The sequence below is a fragment of the Daphnia magna genome, linkage group LG1, assembly GCF_020631705.1.
Source record: "Daphnia magna isolate NIES linkage group LG1, ASM2063170v1.1, whole genome shotgun sequence".
Classification (NCBI taxonomy): Eukaryota; Metazoa; Arthropoda; class Branchiopoda; order Diplostraca; family Daphniidae; genus Daphnia; species Daphnia magna.
This window is the reverse complement of record NC_059182.1, coordinates 15,925,824-15,941,787: the sequence shown is the minus strand read 5'-3', so window position 1 is coordinate 15,941,787 and position 15,964 is coordinate 15,925,824. Positions and strand designations below refer to the sequence as shown.

The 15,964-nt window shown below is 41.0% G+C and overlaps 4 protein-coding genes across 10 annotated transcripts; 1 reads left to right on the top strand and 3 right to left on the bottom strand.

Annotated features, from left to right (window-relative positions):
* Nucleotides 1–1,587: 1,587 nt before the first annotated feature.
* LOC123470185 lies at nt 1,588–2,228 on the bottom strand. The gene is made up of 2 exons (XM_045170099.1): nt 2,013–2,228; nt 1,588–1,953 (listed from the first exon to the last, which is right to left on the bottom strand). The coding sequence occupies exons 1-2, from the start codon at nt 2,031–2,033 to the stop codon at nt 1,657–1,659; spliced, it is 318 nt and encodes a 105-aa protein (XP_045026034.1). The 5' UTR covers nt 2,034–2,228; the 3' UTR covers nt 1,588–1,656.
* Nucleotides 2,229–2,298: 70 nt separating this feature from the next.
* On the bottom strand, nt 2,299–6,793 carry LOC116930454 (ionotropic receptor 25a). Its single transcript, XM_032937888.2, is given in 21 exon segments — nt 2,299–2,659; nt 2,764–2,879; nt 2,986–3,143; nt 3,208–3,468; nt 3,535–3,622; nt 3,692–3,806; nt 3,873–4,123; nt 4,190–4,334; nt 4,399–4,598; nt 4,684–4,875; nt 4,944–5,108; nt 5,110–5,172; nt 5,241–5,267; nt 5,269–5,356; nt 5,418–5,596; nt 5,667–5,887; nt 5,943–6,085; nt 6,151–6,310; nt 6,377–6,500; nt 6,502–6,530; nt 6,600–6,793. Coding segments are annotated over 21 exon segments (2,832 nt in total). The 5' UTR covers nt 6,673–6,793; the 3' UTR covers nt 2,299–2,625.
* A 540-nt stretch (nt 6,794–7,333) lies between these two features.
* LOC116930632 (transferrin) lies at nt 7,334–12,604 on the top strand. Of its 4 annotated transcripts, XM_032938114.2 has the most exons (17): nt 7,334–7,754; nt 7,851–8,061; nt 8,752–8,854; nt 9,304–9,443; nt 9,515–9,608; nt 9,675–9,714; nt 9,780–9,924; nt 10,009–10,166; nt 10,251–10,396; nt 10,476–10,651; nt 10,719–10,959; nt 11,032–11,189; nt 11,272–11,460; nt 11,517–11,648; nt 11,741–11,871; nt 11,976–12,128; nt 12,204–12,604. In XM_032938114.2, the coding sequence occupies exons 2-17, from the start codon at nt 8,055–8,057 to the stop codon at nt 12,378–12,380; spliced, it is 2,190 nt and encodes a 729-aa protein (XP_032794005.2). In that variant the 5' UTR covers nt 7,334–7,754; nt 7,851–8,054; the 3' UTR covers nt 12,381–12,604. The 4 variants fall into 4 exon arrangements, with proteins under 4 accessions (XP_032794005.2, XP_032794130.2, XP_032793951.2 ...); XM_032938239.2 differs by lacking the exon at nt 8,752–8,854; XM_032938060.2 differs by lacking the exons at nt 7,334–7,754; nt 7,851–8,061 and adding an exon at nt 8,487–8,631.
* On the bottom strand, nt 12,495–15,881 carry LOC116931524 (receptor expression-enhancing protein 2). Of its 4 annotated transcripts, XM_032939340.2 has the most exons (9): nt 15,667–15,881; nt 14,704–14,776; nt 14,550–14,629; nt 14,363–14,483; nt 13,912–14,281; nt 13,716–13,842; nt 13,414–13,615; nt 13,256–13,358; nt 12,495–13,039 (listed from the first exon to the last, which is right to left on the bottom strand). In XM_032939340.2, exons 1-9 carry the CDS (start codon nt 15,696–15,698, stop codon nt 12,939–12,941), a joined length of 1,209 nt encoding a protein of 402 aa, XP_032795231.2. In that variant the 5' UTR covers nt 15,699–15,881; the 3' UTR covers nt 12,495–12,938. The 4 variants fall into 4 exon arrangements, with proteins under 4 accessions (XP_032795231.2, XP_032795038.2, XP_032795099.2 ...); XM_032939147.2 differs by lacking the exon at nt 15,667–15,881 and having other exon boundaries at nt 14,704–15,612; XM_032939208.2 differs by lacking the exon at nt 15,667–15,881 and having other exon boundaries at nt 13,256–13,355; nt 14,704–15,612.
* Between the last annotated feature and the right edge of the window lie 83 nt (nt 15,882–15,964).

Here is a 15,964-nt window from a genome sequence, read left to right as displayed (position 1 = left end):
ATGTCTATGAAGATGGATGAACGTAAAAAGGCAATGTCAAATTGTAACATGGAACGTGGATCCACAAAAGTAGTGTGCAACTGCATTGGTAGGTACACATACACGAAAGAAAATGCTAATGACTGACTTTCTCGTCTTATTATTTCTTTTATTTTTTAACACCAACTATTTTGAAGGAGGCGTCGTGAGCGATGCATGGTAGAGAGTCGGAAGAGGGGAATTTTAAAAAGGGAAGAAGAAGAGATATGGCGTCGGCGGGCTGATGGATGAATAGCCTCAGCCGGGATGACACATATGGGGCGTGGTTTTATACTTTTCATTTTACACCTCTTTCTATTTCAACCCCCAGTTTAGCCACCCTTCGTCTTTTAAATACGAAATAATACATAGCCATCCCCCCTCAATATGAAAAGTTCTGCAACATATTTCCCTCTCCGTTTCTATTCACAAGCCAAATTTCAAGTACATACGGTAACCAGGAGCTGATTTCAATGTATAACATAAATACTTGATGTGCTATACAATGATGGTACAGTAAAAAAGTTTTAAGTTCTTCCCCCCCTTCCATATTTTCAACTGGATTTTCGGGATAATTCGAGGAGCCGGTAATAGAGATAGGGGGGATGACGAACGGGGCTCGCCCATTTGATCCGATTGTGATGCAATTTTATATGACATGACACGATGATCTCTGGCCATCTGTATACCTATATAAAGTTACACACATCAGGAAAGGAAAATTTGTTTATCCAAATTTCGCTACGTAGGAAGAAGTCATCGTGTGCGCGGAACATAAAGATATTAGCGTAGTTGCCATCATTTATTCTGGAAGCAGAATTTATTTACAATCAAAAGACGCTCCGTTATGTTTAAGAAAAAAAAAAAAGGGAGCAGGTGAGCAATCAAGAAATTAATTGGGTCTCTTGGGCCAATGCCGCATTGAATTAATGATAAGGTTCAGATAATAAAGAAAAACAAATTAAAACAAAAAGCAAATGAAAAATTAAACGTGAAATCACGATCCAATCGAGTATCTTGGCAATCTAACAATATCAAATTATTTGAGAAATTCTACTGCAATTTGAAATGATCAATGCCGACCACAGCACACACACACAAAAAAATGTATTTGAGATGATGTTCATTCCTTTGTGTAAATCCAAGTTGACTGGATCAAAGTGAATATGTTGAGTCTCTCTTTATAGCCGGGGTAACACAGAGAATACATAACTAGGGAGAAAAGGGAGTAGAAAGAGAATTTGCAACGCTATCCGCTAATCCTCTCAAAGGGACTTCTCACGTTTCCGACGACGACCGCCACAGCCGGGGCCGATCGACCCCACACACGCCATCCCGACTAGATGGTATAAGTTTTTGTACACTGAATTCGACGCCACGACTTGGCCACACACACACAAAAAAAAAGGAAAAACCTTTCATCCTGTACATTTTTTTTTATCATGTCCATCTGCAACCCTCACCGAACGCTTGTTATTTATTTATGAACGCAAGTTTATGTTTCTTTTAGGCCCGTGTGTGATGTAAAGAATGATTTTAAAAAAGAAAAGGGATATTCAGTAATCGATTTAACAGTTTTATTGAAGAAGATATTTTCAATGCCAGACCAGCAGCAAATGAAAAAAAGTGAAAAACAAATTATCCGAGGATGAGTGTCTTCTTGTAGCCGCCACCACCTCCGCCACCTCCGCCAAGAACTTTGTCCAAAGTGCCTAGCGGATTAAGAGCCATCTCGAGAGGATCCATATCTTCGAGATCATCCAACTCGGAAGAGTCGTCCAGCAAAGCTGAAGATCGTGCGCCCATTGGTGCGAGGGGTCCAAACGATCCTGGAGGCAAAACTGGTAGAGATACTGTACGTGGTGGATAACCATAACCTCCATTAGACGGACGGGCATCGCCCATGAATGTTACAGCGCACAACACGGCCAACATCTTGAATAATAGATAATAATTTAATAACAGTAAATGGAAATTGAAAGAAAAGAACTTACGATGAAAATCTTGAACGTCATTTTCAAACAGATATTTTGGACTTTTGGAATGAGCAGAGAGTTCTTGATGGGAGGACTGCTGCTGGATGAGGCAGAAGACTGGATGATTTGTTCAGTAGCTTTCTTGCCAGTTATATAGGGATGCACTTCGACCTCGTCAAAGGCCAGCAATGGTAAAATTAAAAAAAAAAATCAAAACATGTTGATGAAATAAAAAGAGCCATGTTCATTGTCATTGAGGATTTAAAAAATTGTTGTTGTTTTTTTCCACATCAGTGCCATTTGCTTTTATTATGAGAAGGTCATTTCTCCAAATTTGTATTCGTCATCTATTTGCTGTGCGTATACGATAGTTTTGCGAAAACTACATCATTCCATGATACATTTGTGCGCATATTTTATTTTCTGAAATATTTTCTAAATAATTAAATATTATATTATTATACCAACGATTATCATAGACTAGGATTATATACTTTTGTGCATAAATCGGATAAAAATAACTGAAATAAACGAGTCGTTTTCTTGTAGATCGATTTCTCCAACTTTTGGAATGTAACATTCACGTAGTTTGAACTTGTCCGGCCGTTGACTCCTGCTTTGGATTACCAGTTTACCAGGCCTTGCGTGGGCGAGGTCCATCTCCCCTGGCAAAACAATTTTGCAATAAACATTACACGATGCTCGTCTTTCATTTTTGTGTGATTCTCTGGCAGAAAAGTTTGAAAACGAAGCATAAAGAAACACGTACTCGAGCTCCAATTCTCTCTTGGCTCCGAAATTATAGCCGTAGTCTGCCCCATACGGATCTCTTGACTTGTCATCCAGGATGTAAGGCTTCTGGGAATTCTTGGTGTAGGCATCATCCTTTTTTAAAATAAAAAATATAAAAAAAAAATAATAATCAATAAACTTTTGGCCACTGTGGGCTTTTACTAATCGATTGTTTATTGCATAGGCCTAGTGAACGTACCAAATTTTTGCGATTATTAGTAGCGTTGGTTCTACTTTCAGGTGTCGAAATGACTTGATCGTCTTCGGGATTGCGTTTCACTTTGAAATAGCAATACTCGATGGCCAGAGTGACACAGGCCAAGAAGATACCGACGAAAATGACGATAAAGACACCACCTAAAATGAAGTTATATCAATGAAAGTTTTTCTATTTTGGGGGGGAGGTATTGAAGACAGGAACCAATGTTTTGAATGGAAATGCCGTCGGATTGGTCGTTGGTATCACCGCATTCCTTCTTTTCTGGATTATCGGTCCACCAACGCTCTTTGAGCGTCTCTAGGCGTCGCTGGTTGAGCAAGCGCAGAATAGCGTCGTTGAGCAGATCCCTCAGCGGCGAACCTTCCTGGACAGCTACAGCGTAAGGTTTGCGAGAGAATTCCTCGCCCACCATTTGCAGGTCACAGTTGACTAGCACTTGATAACGAATATCAGTAGCATCGCCTATACAATCAAGCCAAATAAATACATTTTATTCAAATAAGACAGCGATTTAATGAGGAGACGCACCGAGGAAGGCAAATCCGTCGTTATTTTCCGCGTTTGAGGCACGGACGCGAGTCAATGCCTCTTCAAACGTTTGTGGCAAGGCGGCGTCCTGTTCGTTGAACAATCATCAATTTAAATTCGCCCTTTTTTAAAAAAAAAAAAGGTACGAATTTTTTACCTGCATAGATTGCCAGATTTTCGTGTACTTGTCGCTGACTGGATAGTCCCAAACGGCCAATTTAGAACGTTCCACTTCGTTCATAGAGTCGTTCAAGCTCATGTCCTTCCAAATCCTTTTTGTTTAGAGTGTTAAACAATAAATGAATGACTTTCTTCTTTAAAATAACAATGAATCATACTCGTAGAATCGTTTTTCAATGTAGGCCATGCGTTCAAAATACGTGGCAACATCAGTGCCGTTTTGCGGGGCGTACTGGACCTTGTATTGAGTTGACAAATCGTCCAGTGAGTTGACGGGCGAGTCGAGACGGGACACGGTCAGGAAGGCAGCCAAGTTGGCCGTGTATGAAGCGATAATGATGAAACCAAACAGCCACCAAGTGGCAGCAATTAAACGTCCAGACAAATGCTTCGGTGATTCTCCACCGCCCTGCGATTTGTTTTCAATAATGAGAAATACGTGAAATTTTGCTCCAAAGGCTTATGAATCACTCACCTGAGGTGTTAAGGATGTCATGCAAAACCACAAAGATTCTTTCAAAGAGAATTCACGCTTTTCTTCTTCAGGGTCGTCTGCGTATTTTTCCTTGTTATTTTGGTACGAGTATGGCGACCAACGATCGAAAATCCACAACAAGATGCTGCAAAACATTTATGTGTAGCAGTTTAGAGGATGGCTTGTGGTTGGGATAGAGAGCAAATTACCTAGTAAAAAAGTAAGCTGCTAAAATGCATCCCCAGACGTCGTTTTCGAGCACAGTGAGAAATTTAAACAAGGATGTTGAGACTTGTGGCTTGGCCATCAAAATGCTTATGCCCACCAGATCGTAGTAAGGCACCGTGAAATCGATAACATTTTCACGCTCAGCCATCACAGCCAAAGCTCCTAATCCTATATCAGCTCTCTTTCGTTTGCAAACAAGAAATTTGATTAGGTGCTTGTTTTTCCTTTTTGGATTTGATCGATTGTGGATAGTTTTCTATGCACACCTTTTCCATCAACTCTTTAATCATGCCATTCCAGTTCATTTTGCTGTCCATGTTGCCGTATTTACCGTCAGGTACCTCATACAGCTCATATTCAAATCCCATAATAGCTTGAATGTCTTTGATGAGATCGACGCAATAACCGTAGAACTCGACGGTTCCATTACTATTCCGTTTCATAATAAAAGGTGCTTGCTAGAACAGACGAAACACCATCTAACGCCCGATATTTGTATCTAATATGAGAAGCCATGTTTACTTACCACCACCACGGCGATTTTGAATACACTGATTACTTGGAGAGGGCGAATGGATTGTCCAGCAGCAAAAGCAATTTCACCCGGCATTCCAGCTTTCCATATTCCTAGGGCATTTTTCGACTCAAGCCGGCTATTTTTGAAATTCATTTGGTTGACCGTCATTTCCACTTTGTGGGTAAGATTTACCATTTCCATTTAACATCAGCTTGGCGAATGTCGTTCCTACATTAGCCTGATCAAGTGACCATCCACGTGTTGTCTTTAGTTTGATAGATATGATAATCAGCGAACTGTACTTACGTCAGTGAAAGCCTTTCGTAGATCAAAGATTTTCCCTAACAGTAGCAACTATATCTGAGCTGCTACATTTTGGATAAATCATATCAGTCGGCCATGTGTTGGCCTCAATCATGTTCCTGTAAATGGCAATTCAAAATATCTGAATGTCCATCGATTAACACACTTTATCAGACTCACTTGACAGCGGTAAGAGCTCTTAAAGTCATATCAAAATAGAAACCAGTATCAACACTGTAACCCGTATTGAGACCAGAAGTCTTGTACAAAATGCCATTTGCCACATCTGGGTTAATTGTTGGTGTGGCAAACAAAATGGAACCGTTTTCAGTCCTGACAAATGGTTCTGAAGAACCATCCTTGAGAGAAAAGAATAATCAAACTGTAATGTTGCCTGCCAGCAATAATATTAAGACTACATAATAATACCTTGGACAAGGCACACCAAGAATATTTTTTGCCAAAATAATTTTCCTGTGCCGCCGCCATCAAAACCTGATTGATACGATCAACTTTTCCTAGTATGAAATAATTTACGATATCCATGTCTTCAAGACGTCTTATTTGAGTATTGATGTTGGTCTCGATCCTGGAAAACATGTGGCGAATAGGGCGGTTCTTAAGTAACGACTTGTACTTGTTTGTCACATCTACGGGATGCAAAAAAGTTAGTCTCAAGATGTGAAAGCTGTTTATCTAACATACCGAAACTATCGTCGTAGAGGATGGCTGCGTTCGTCATGTTTTGCATGGAGGTAACTAGCGCTATTAATTGTGGGATGATATCGCTTGGGGGCATAACCTGCACCAGGTATTTTGTCTGATTACCGTCAATGTTGCTCCATTGCCTACACTCATCAGTAATAAGGATTAGACCGTCGCTTACTAACAAATCCTATTCATTTTTTCAAACTTTAGATCTCCAACACCCCCGTAGGAACCGCTAATTGTGGGCAAGCCCAGGTTACGTGTCAGAGCCTTCATGACTTCCGAGGAGAGTCCAGCCCATGTGAAATCCAGTACCAGATGAGGAGGAATGCCCGCGTCAACAGATTTATCATAGAGGCTACAAACTACGTTGGTAATTGCAAATCATTACTACACCTTAAAATGTTCATGGTAATTGGCGAATGTTTTACCATCGTCCACTGTCAGGTACTTTTGGGTGGAATCGAGCACAACACGGCTCACAATTCCAAGGCTAAGTCCAGGAATTTTGGTACGTTCTAGGTAACTTTGTACAGCAGTGAAGGCACGGTCGGACATCGACATTATTCGTTTCGTGAACCAACACTTAAATGAGAAAAAATAATGAGTGGAAATAGCTACGTTAATTCATCCAGCGTTTAAGACGTTACTTACGAACACGGATGGGATCAATAGAATGAACGACGAGAACCAATCCCAGCACAAGGAACAATCTCAGCGAACACATTGCTCTTTGGTTTCGCGGTTATTTTCCACTCTTGGGACACGTCCGGAAATGATGCGGGATGTCCTCGATCCTCCGAATTACTGCCGTGTCCGCGTTCGATCGCAGTTGGTAAGACCCACGTTCTACGAAATATTCTTGCATGTTGTCATCGATGTATTGTTCCGCCTCTGTCCGATCTACCTTGCTTTCGGCAATTATTATTTAAAGCTGGTTTCCAAGACACCGGCGACGTCACAATCGCGTAAAGCTACAACAAACTTTGCGCAAGAAACTAATAGAATGTTTTTTTCTTTTCCGGTCAATAATTTTTATTATTATTTTATTTAATTTTTTTGGGTTTGTTTTGGGGTAGCATTTTAATATTTCATTAGCTTGTATCCATTAAATAATATTCATTTCTAGAATAATTTTTCGCTTGGGTTCATTTAAAGGATTTTTGGGAATCCTTTTACAATTCCATATAATCGCGAAAAAAAAAAAAACAGAGTCTTAGCGTATAAAATAAAGTTTTATGTAACAAATTTCCTAATCTAATATCCATGTATTCAAGGAACAATGTGCTGTTGCTGATGCCGATTGCTTCCGTTGCTAAGCGACCTCCGAGATCATTGCAAAAGATTCAATACGATGGACCAATGCAAAGGAATCGCATTGAAATACGAAAGTCGAAAAAACAACTACGTCAGGACTGAATACAGGATTCTGTTTCTGGCACAGTCTTTTTCATAAATAATCACATCTCCCTCGGCAACCATCGAGTCTGTTTGAATAGATTCACAAGGACATTCGATTGGCTGCACCTGACCCGATTCTCACAAGAGAAAACTGGGTTTTGTCCCTTCCAGGCCTTTCCTTTCATGGGCGACTTAAATATTTTAGTAGACAGCAGGGGAGGATTCGAGTCTATCAAACAATTGCTGGTACGGATCGATTGACAATGAACAAGCATTCGTGGAACTCAAAATTCTTTTGGATCCTCACGTTGAACCCATTTGTAAAGGCGAGCAAATAATGGCGCTCTAGAAAACCTATGGACATTATCTAAAGAAGGTGTCAATTATGAAGAAATGCGTAAAGCAATGGTATGTTCAATCAATATATTCCAATTTATATTGTGTATTTTATTTTATTTATAACTGACGGTGACTGAAATTGAACTGTTCGACTTGTTTTTTTAGGTCAAAGGAACATGCATCCCACATACGGTTGTTTTCGTAATCATCAATTCTTCTATCCAGTTCGATCTGGACATTATTGAGGAAGGCCGAAAGTGAAATTCTAGCTGCTTGGAACAAACTTTTCTGCTCTGATATGTTGTCGTTCATAACCATCGAGTTCTAGAATGATATATCAGTACAGGGAAACCACTGGCCGCTTCGGCCATGACCGGTATGTCTATTTTTTGTTTGTTTCTTTTTTTTTTCCTCGTTTTCTTCATCATTCGTCGACACGGTCCTGAAGGTTTTTCCCACAATATTTGCCCTAGAGTTTTAATCATCTATTGCGCAACTGAGCTACTCTAATCATTTTACCAGCGCAAAATCTACATCGGATAGTTGAAAATGACGAATTCGATTCCTCTAAATTTGCTTTTTATATCAATCATCATTTTCATTTTTGGGATTAAAAATTGATTAGTTAACTAACCCGCTAGGTCCCCTAATAGTTTCCACGCCACCTGCTTCTTATTAAATGCACAGTAGTAAACAGAAGGACTGTTTTCCACTGGCTGTACCCGTTTCCGGTCTGAGCGAAAAGCATTTGTTTATGCAAATTAGTAGCTGTCGTTTGCTTTTTTTCCGCCTGAATCGCTTATATAGGAGACCCAACTTTGTCTCGTAACTGCTCATTTATTTCCACCGTTTTATGTGCAAAGTAGACTCTCACGATGCTGGATCCGGCGATTTCGGCTATTTTTCTCTTTCTCACTACTAATTTGCTTTCGATGTGTCCAAACTTGTAAGTGAAGGAAGAAGCTTTTCGTAATGTCAAAGTTGAATAATTACTGTTAATTAGTGCCGCCGATCTGATTTGATTAATCAATTATTCTACGTTGTTTCTCATGATCTGAAACAACAGATCGCATTTGTGTGGTGGACGAAGCTCTGGCCTCCTGCTTGAATATGGTAGTCGACACGAATGCGCTCAATTTGGAATACGAATGCGTCCGCGCTCGAGACAGGTATCGATTCTATTTGTTACTTAGCTATTCGCCATTCCCGCCTTCCCCATCAGAAATTCCGCAATGACAACGTGACTTTTTTCTTCTGCCATCGAATAATTAAACACAACGCATTCGTGGTTGGATATTACAAGTGGACTAGTTTGCGTCACCACATCTTCATTATTTTAGTAGCTACATAAATATTTGTAATTGAGAACTTAGTGCACCAAATTCATTTTTAAACTATGAGATTTAATTGGGAGGAAATACGGAATGAAAAACTGTAACGTACTTCCCCTAACGGCTGTAAGGTAAAAAGTTGTGAAACAAAGACAAACAAGGTTTGCCCAATTCAGGAAAAAAACGTTCACTGATCTCTAGTTATCTCCTTGGCCTCGATGTTTGTATTGCAAATGTTTTATGGATCACTCTGCTACGTTATTGACCAACTTTTTACGCTCTCGTAGGTTGGAATGTTTAAAACTGATACAGAACGGATTGGCGGATTTCGCACCGTTCGAGCCAGAAGACATGTACATTGCGGCTAAATTCATGGACGACTCGTTGGCCATCTTCCTTGAAATGCGCAATGCCATCACGCAGTTAGGTATTCATCGACCATAGCAATGTCGCTCATTAAAATTGTAAAGTGATGTAGAGCTTTTAACTATGCAATAGATGTGTTTCGGTTTTTGAGCGTCGCTGTGGTTCGCAATGACGCCAACATCAATTATCCTGCTGATCTACGTGGAAAAGTCTCTTGCCACACTGGGTAATTCCCTTATCATTTCCAACCTTCATTTCATATGATTAACTTCATTTTTTGTATTTGGCCAAGTTACGGAAGAACGGCAGGTTGGCACATGCCAATACCCAGAGTTAGTACATGAATTCAGTCTTAATTTTCCGTTTGACTAAATTTCTTTATTCTCGACTCCCCTAGTTGATGACGGAAAAGTTGATTAAACCAGATTGCACGGGGTTAAATCCGGTCAACGAACACGAATTGGCTGCTGTATCCGATTTTTTTTCTCGCGCGTGCGTGCCCGGAAAATGGTCACCAGATGAAATCACGGATCAATTATTCAGTGAGTGACAGATTTCTTCATTTACCTAGATAAGCAGTTGTTTTTTTATATATTTTTTCCCTACTAATAACCTTGAAATGGCAGAACGGAAATATCCCAATTTATGCTCGGCTTGTAACGATCCCTATCGATGTTCTGACGGTGATGAATATTCCGGATTTGAGGGAACACTCCGGTGTGTCACCCAAGGACTGGGTCAAGTAGCTTGGACTAGTTATACTACCGTTAGGCGCGTTTTCGGCGTAAGTTTTTAGTATTTCCGCTTTTAAATGGGGCTGATGATAAAAAAAAAAAAATTTAACTGATTCGGCTATATATCACTTTAGATGGATACGGTCACTCCGAGCAGTGAAATCGTCAACTTTAGTTTCCTGTGTCCAGAAGGTGGCCGTCGGCCATTAACGTCGCCTTTTCCTTGTGTCTGGTCGGCGAAACCGTGGAATGCCTATATGACCCGGAAAGTCACTGCAGTGTAGGTTAAATCATTACCAATAGCGGATTTTACGTGTCATGAAACGGGATCTTACCGACGGTTTGATTTTTTTTTTTAGAGCAATAATGAGAGATATGCAACAACGTATTGGTCGGGCGGTGGAATTGGCCCGTACAGCTGGCAATGTACGATCAGCTGACTGGCTCACACGAGTGCTGGGTTTCGAACCCGAGGCTGTTGCCGTACCCATGGATGAATTGACGGTTTTCACAGCAGCCGAATATCTGGCCAGAAGTTCGTCGTCTTTGCAATTTATAATAACAATAATATTGTTAACTAAATATTGAATTATTTGCCGTAGGTAATTTTACGCTATCGATTGAAGGACGTGGATGTCGCGGACGGATACTCCGTTTTTGCGTAGTTTCGGAAAAAGAGCAGCGCAAGTGCCAAGATTTGAGAATGGCCGCTCTTTCAAGGCGTGTTTTGCCAGAGATTACATGTGTCCGCGGATCGACGACGATGGATTGCATGGATCGTATCCGGCGAGGAGAAGCCGATATGAGGACCTTTGACAGTAATGATGCTTTTCGAGCCGGCAGGTGTGATTTGAACCTGGTGTTGCGATTGTAATCATAAAAAGGCTTATTATTTTATCACATTGAGCTACTTAGATCATATAATTTGAAACCAATCGTGACGGAAATATACCCCAACACTCAAGAATCAGCCTCATTTGCAGTGGCGGTCGTTAAATCCAATTCCGGAATCAACCGATTGGAAGACTTGCGTGAAAAACGGTCATGCCACACAGGATTCGGGCGGACTGCAGGTACCGCATTCACGAAAGTCGTTAAGAAATTATTTTAATAATATTTGGTTACTCTTCTTGTTACTCTTAAAAAAAAAAAAAGGCTGGAATATTCCCGTTTTTGCGCTTTCACAACGCCAACTCATCTATCCACAGCGATGCCGATTCGGTCGGGCAGTCAGCCAATTTTTCAGCCAATCTTGTGTTCCCGGTGCCAAAGACTTTGTCAACGACATCTTTAGAGACAATCCTCTGTCTCTGTGTAGCATGTGCGTTGGCAATCAAGCGTTAGGTAATCATTCATTTTTGTGTAATTCGTGTAATGTAAACTGGAATATCTTTTTATAGGAGGAGCTGGTCGTTGTTCTTCCGAGCCATCTGAGGAACTTTTTGCTGGATTCCGAGGAGCATTCCATTGTCTCGTGGAGGGTGGAGGCGACGTTGCATTTGTACGACATACCACGCCTTTCGAAAATACTGGTGAGAGTTGGCTTTAAAGAGAAAGTCATGTCATATTCTGTTCGCACTCATCTTTTTCATACTGTTTGCGCTTATTCAATTGAAACCAACAGATGGAAACAATTTGGAAAATTGGGCGGTGGGATTGAGTTCCAACAACTTCCGGTTGTTGTGTCTCGATGGAGGAGTTCGACCTGTACAGGAATACCAGACCTGCAATTTGGGCAAAGTGCCCGCACCCAAAGTGAGTTTTTCCGTGCTCGCGTGCTCGGATGGGCGGAATTCCGTTTTCTTTTTCATTAGATAAATATACTACTTTTTTTATGTATTGAAAAAAAAAAAATAAAGGTAATGACGGACGGTTGGAAGTCTGCCGAGCGAAGTCAGGACATCCGTGCCGTCTTGTTAAGATTGTCTGACCTCTTTAGTCCGTCTTTTGGAGGTCAAGTCATCTTTCGTCTTTTCGGGCCTTACGAAGGCGTTCCCAACCTCCTTTTTACAGTAATTCTTTATATTCTCGATACACGATTTCCATGATGATTTAAATAAAACCTCAATTACCTTAAAATTATGCAGGATTTCGCAGAGAGGCTTGGCGATCTGGGACCGGTGGATTACATACAAGGGCTTGGTCACGATTTTGTACGAATGATGGAACAGACCACCTGTGGTTCCGAAAGGCTTCATCACGCAGTTGCCACTGGCGTTGTTGTGGCAGTCTTCACTTGCCTTTTGTCCATCTATTATCGCTGATTATTATTCATCGAAAAATTTTCACATTTCATAATCTGCCTGGGGATTGCTCTATTCTTTACGTGTTACAGCATATTTCTAATCATAAAATTAATTATTATACGAAACAAAAAATAATAATAAGATTGTATTTTAAAATTTTTCGAAGTGTGACAAGGAAGGAGTTGTAACTTCGTGCGACGCGAGAATATGAAAGCTTATGGCATTAAGTGTCGGCACACTAATTCTTTTCCAGTACGAATTTTCCATCACAGAATTATAAGAGCATTTCTTTTTTTATCAAAACAAAACGTAAAAAAATTAAACATTACGCCTTAAAAAATATACCGATGAAGACATCAACAAACAAAAAAATACTTAAAAAAAGAAAATACCCGATGAGTTAGTGTTTAGCGAGAGATCCATCCTCAACTTTACTAAAATTGTGCTAAATATTAAATTAAGGTTACGCTACTCAGAAATAGAAATAAAATTGAAGAAAGTGCAAGTGAGAGAGCTATTTTGCAAGGTGACGCTAGTTTTCCAAGTGCGCACGTCGGTGGTGTCACTGTACTTGTTTTACTTGGGTTGCGAACGTGGTATCATGTTGGGTGCATTCACTTCGGTTTGACTGTGGTTTTCTTTTTCGCTACGCGAGGAAGAGTAGCGTATGAAGGTGCCTGAAAAGAAAAGAACGAATATTAGTCAATAAAGAAACCACAAACTGCAATAGACACGTTTTATATGGCTTCAAACGTAACGAGCAGCAAGCAGAAAAAGCTGTTCTGTCAGACTAGGATTTTACTCTTATAGCTAGGTTAGTCATCGGGATTTCAACCATGCTTTTCGCCCTCCCATCAAGCAAAAAGGATAGACTCCCCATGCAGGTGAGCTACCTTCCCCAGATTCAACGAAGAGCACTGGTGGAGGAGGCGGAGCTCTTCGTTTAGTGACAACCCTCGGCTTGTCGCTTTTGAAGGCGACTGCCGCCCCCGTCTTCTATAAAATCAATCATCTTGATTAACCGTGAGCCGACCGAACAGCGATTACTTACATCAGATCCACTGGCGCCACCATTTTTGACTGGTCGAACATGGTTGTTTTCTACCATGGTAACAGGCCTCGTTCCACGAGAACTGCTACGGACAGAACCAGCTCGACGGACGACGGCTTCAATGGCGCCAGAAACTGTATCAGTGGACAAAAATTCCGTACTCGAATAACCCGAGCTGACATCCTCCACGGAGCGTATCTCCCTGTAACAAACGAAGGATGTGGTGTAATGTGGTAAGTCAATACATTAAGGATGGAATTCTCTGACGGTGACTTAACGATTCTTTTCTTTTTTTTTTTTACCCGATATAACGCTCTGCTTCATCCCCACCGCGTCGGGCTAGATTACTGGGATCGAGTTCGGTAAAGTAGACTTCTCTTGTTACACGTGCACGGGGGGCTCGCTGAACTGGTGGCCTCATAACAACGTCTGTTCAAAAGACAAGATGAGATAAGATGATATAACTTGAATAATTGCAAACGACGTGTATTCATATACCTCCTTCTTGCTCATTTCCAATTTCTACCATTTCATCGAAGAGGTCGTCGAATTCTTCCGTGTCTGAATCATCAAGACCGACGGGTCCAGGAGCAGCCTGAACGTGATTTTGGGTCCTGACTCGATCAGGTTCATCCAATTCCTGCAAAACGGCTCCTCCGCCTCGTACTTGACGTCGATTAACGACATTGTTATCGACGGATACGTCACCCACGCTGTAGCTCTTACGCAGCGTATTCATCAATCCTCCACCTCCAGTGATGGCCGTCTGCATTATGACACGAGAGGCATACTGTACGCCTTTGGTGCCCAGCTCTAAAACAGTTTTGTAGCTTTCCTCTTTGGCCCGCAGAAGGTATTCGTCGATTTCCTATTTCCGTAACAAAACAACAAGAAAGTCTGTAAAGAATGCCTTCTCCTCCCAATGTGAAGAGCTAGTTTGAAAATAAACCTTTTCCCTCTTGACTAGGATGGGGTGGACGAACTTTCGGTACAGGATGCTAGAACCTTCAGTGGCCGGAGATAGGAGCCATAAAACGACGACGATCTTTATTTCGTAGTAAAAAGGAAACCTATTTCGTGCGGAAGACATTAATTGATGATTTAATTTGGTAAAGAAAACCAACCACAATGCTTACCAGAAACCAAAGAACACGTCAGTGATTGTTTCTGCAGTCGTGAATAATGCAAAAACTACCCAGTACATCATCCATTTGACCTGTCAGAAAAAGTTTCTTTTTATTATAAACAAACAATGAAAATATGTAAGATGGAAATGAATTCAATATGTACGTATTCGTCGACATCTTTGTTTCGGATGGCTTTATAGCTGGAATAGGCTGGATAGAGTGTGCCTAAAAGAAGTCTGTAGAAAGAGACAATTATGTAGGCGAGGGATGGAAAGGCCGAGCAGACGAGATAACCCGGGAGTGTCACTGCCGTCAATTCCCAAGTATTCAATAATAAGTCTACATTGGCTGGAGTGGATTCACTGATGGGAACCAACGTAGAAACATCGTTTTCAGATTGCCACGAAATTCGCACCATCTTGTTTAGCCTGATGTCAGGCACGAATAACAAACAAAAGGCAAAAAAACTACAAATCCATCTGCGCCGCCCTTCGATTGTGCGACTGACGGCCAACAACACCCCAACGACACTAGAGCCCTTGGTTCCTAGTCAACAAAGACGGTAACTAACCGAGGGCTGCCAGTGCTATTTCCGTTGGCAACTAATACTATAGTCACGTCTTTGACAACTAACCAAGATTCGTCTCTTTTCCCTTTCTATTCAACAATACTGTTTTAAAAGAACGAAATAAAAAGGCTCGTCTCGTGATCTAGTCCCAGCCTAAAGGTTTTTAAATGTTCGTGTCAGGGTTCTTTGGCAGATTTTTAAGGCTCTGGAAGCAAGTGAAAGACACACAGTTTGTGTCAAGGATGTTTTAAAGTTTTGAATCAAGGTTGTACTCGGGACCGCTCGTCTTGCTGTTCAAACGCGTCCATTTACGGTCAAAACAACCCCAGGGGGCTTCAAGACTTCCCGGGAAAAAATTTACAAAGGAAAGGGAAACGTGTGAACTAAGTAAACGTGATAAGTAATTTCAAAAACCCACATGACCAGAACTACAAACGCCCACAGACAATGACGAAATGCCTACGATTAAAGAGGATTTGGGACAACGTTGCAATCATCTGGTTATTAAACAAAGACGACACAAGAACAAAGTAAATAATAATGATGTAAATCACTTACATGACGAGTCTGGAAACCAAGCCTGAAACCATTTTCCAGATCGACTAGATTTTCTCTCTAGCACTTGTGAAAGGTGAACATGCAACGGGCAGTTAACATGTGCTTTTAAACAACACGCTGGAAATGTGCAGAAAAGTTTAAGTTTCAGCTTAACAAGACCGAACGATTCAAAAGCCAAGGTGTTTCTGAGTGCGACTCGACGTAACAACTTTAGCTTGGTGGGAAACAAACATACCACAAGGGTTTTTTTTGGTATGTAGTGTTATTTTGGGTCGCTAGATGGTGTGAAAATCGAATT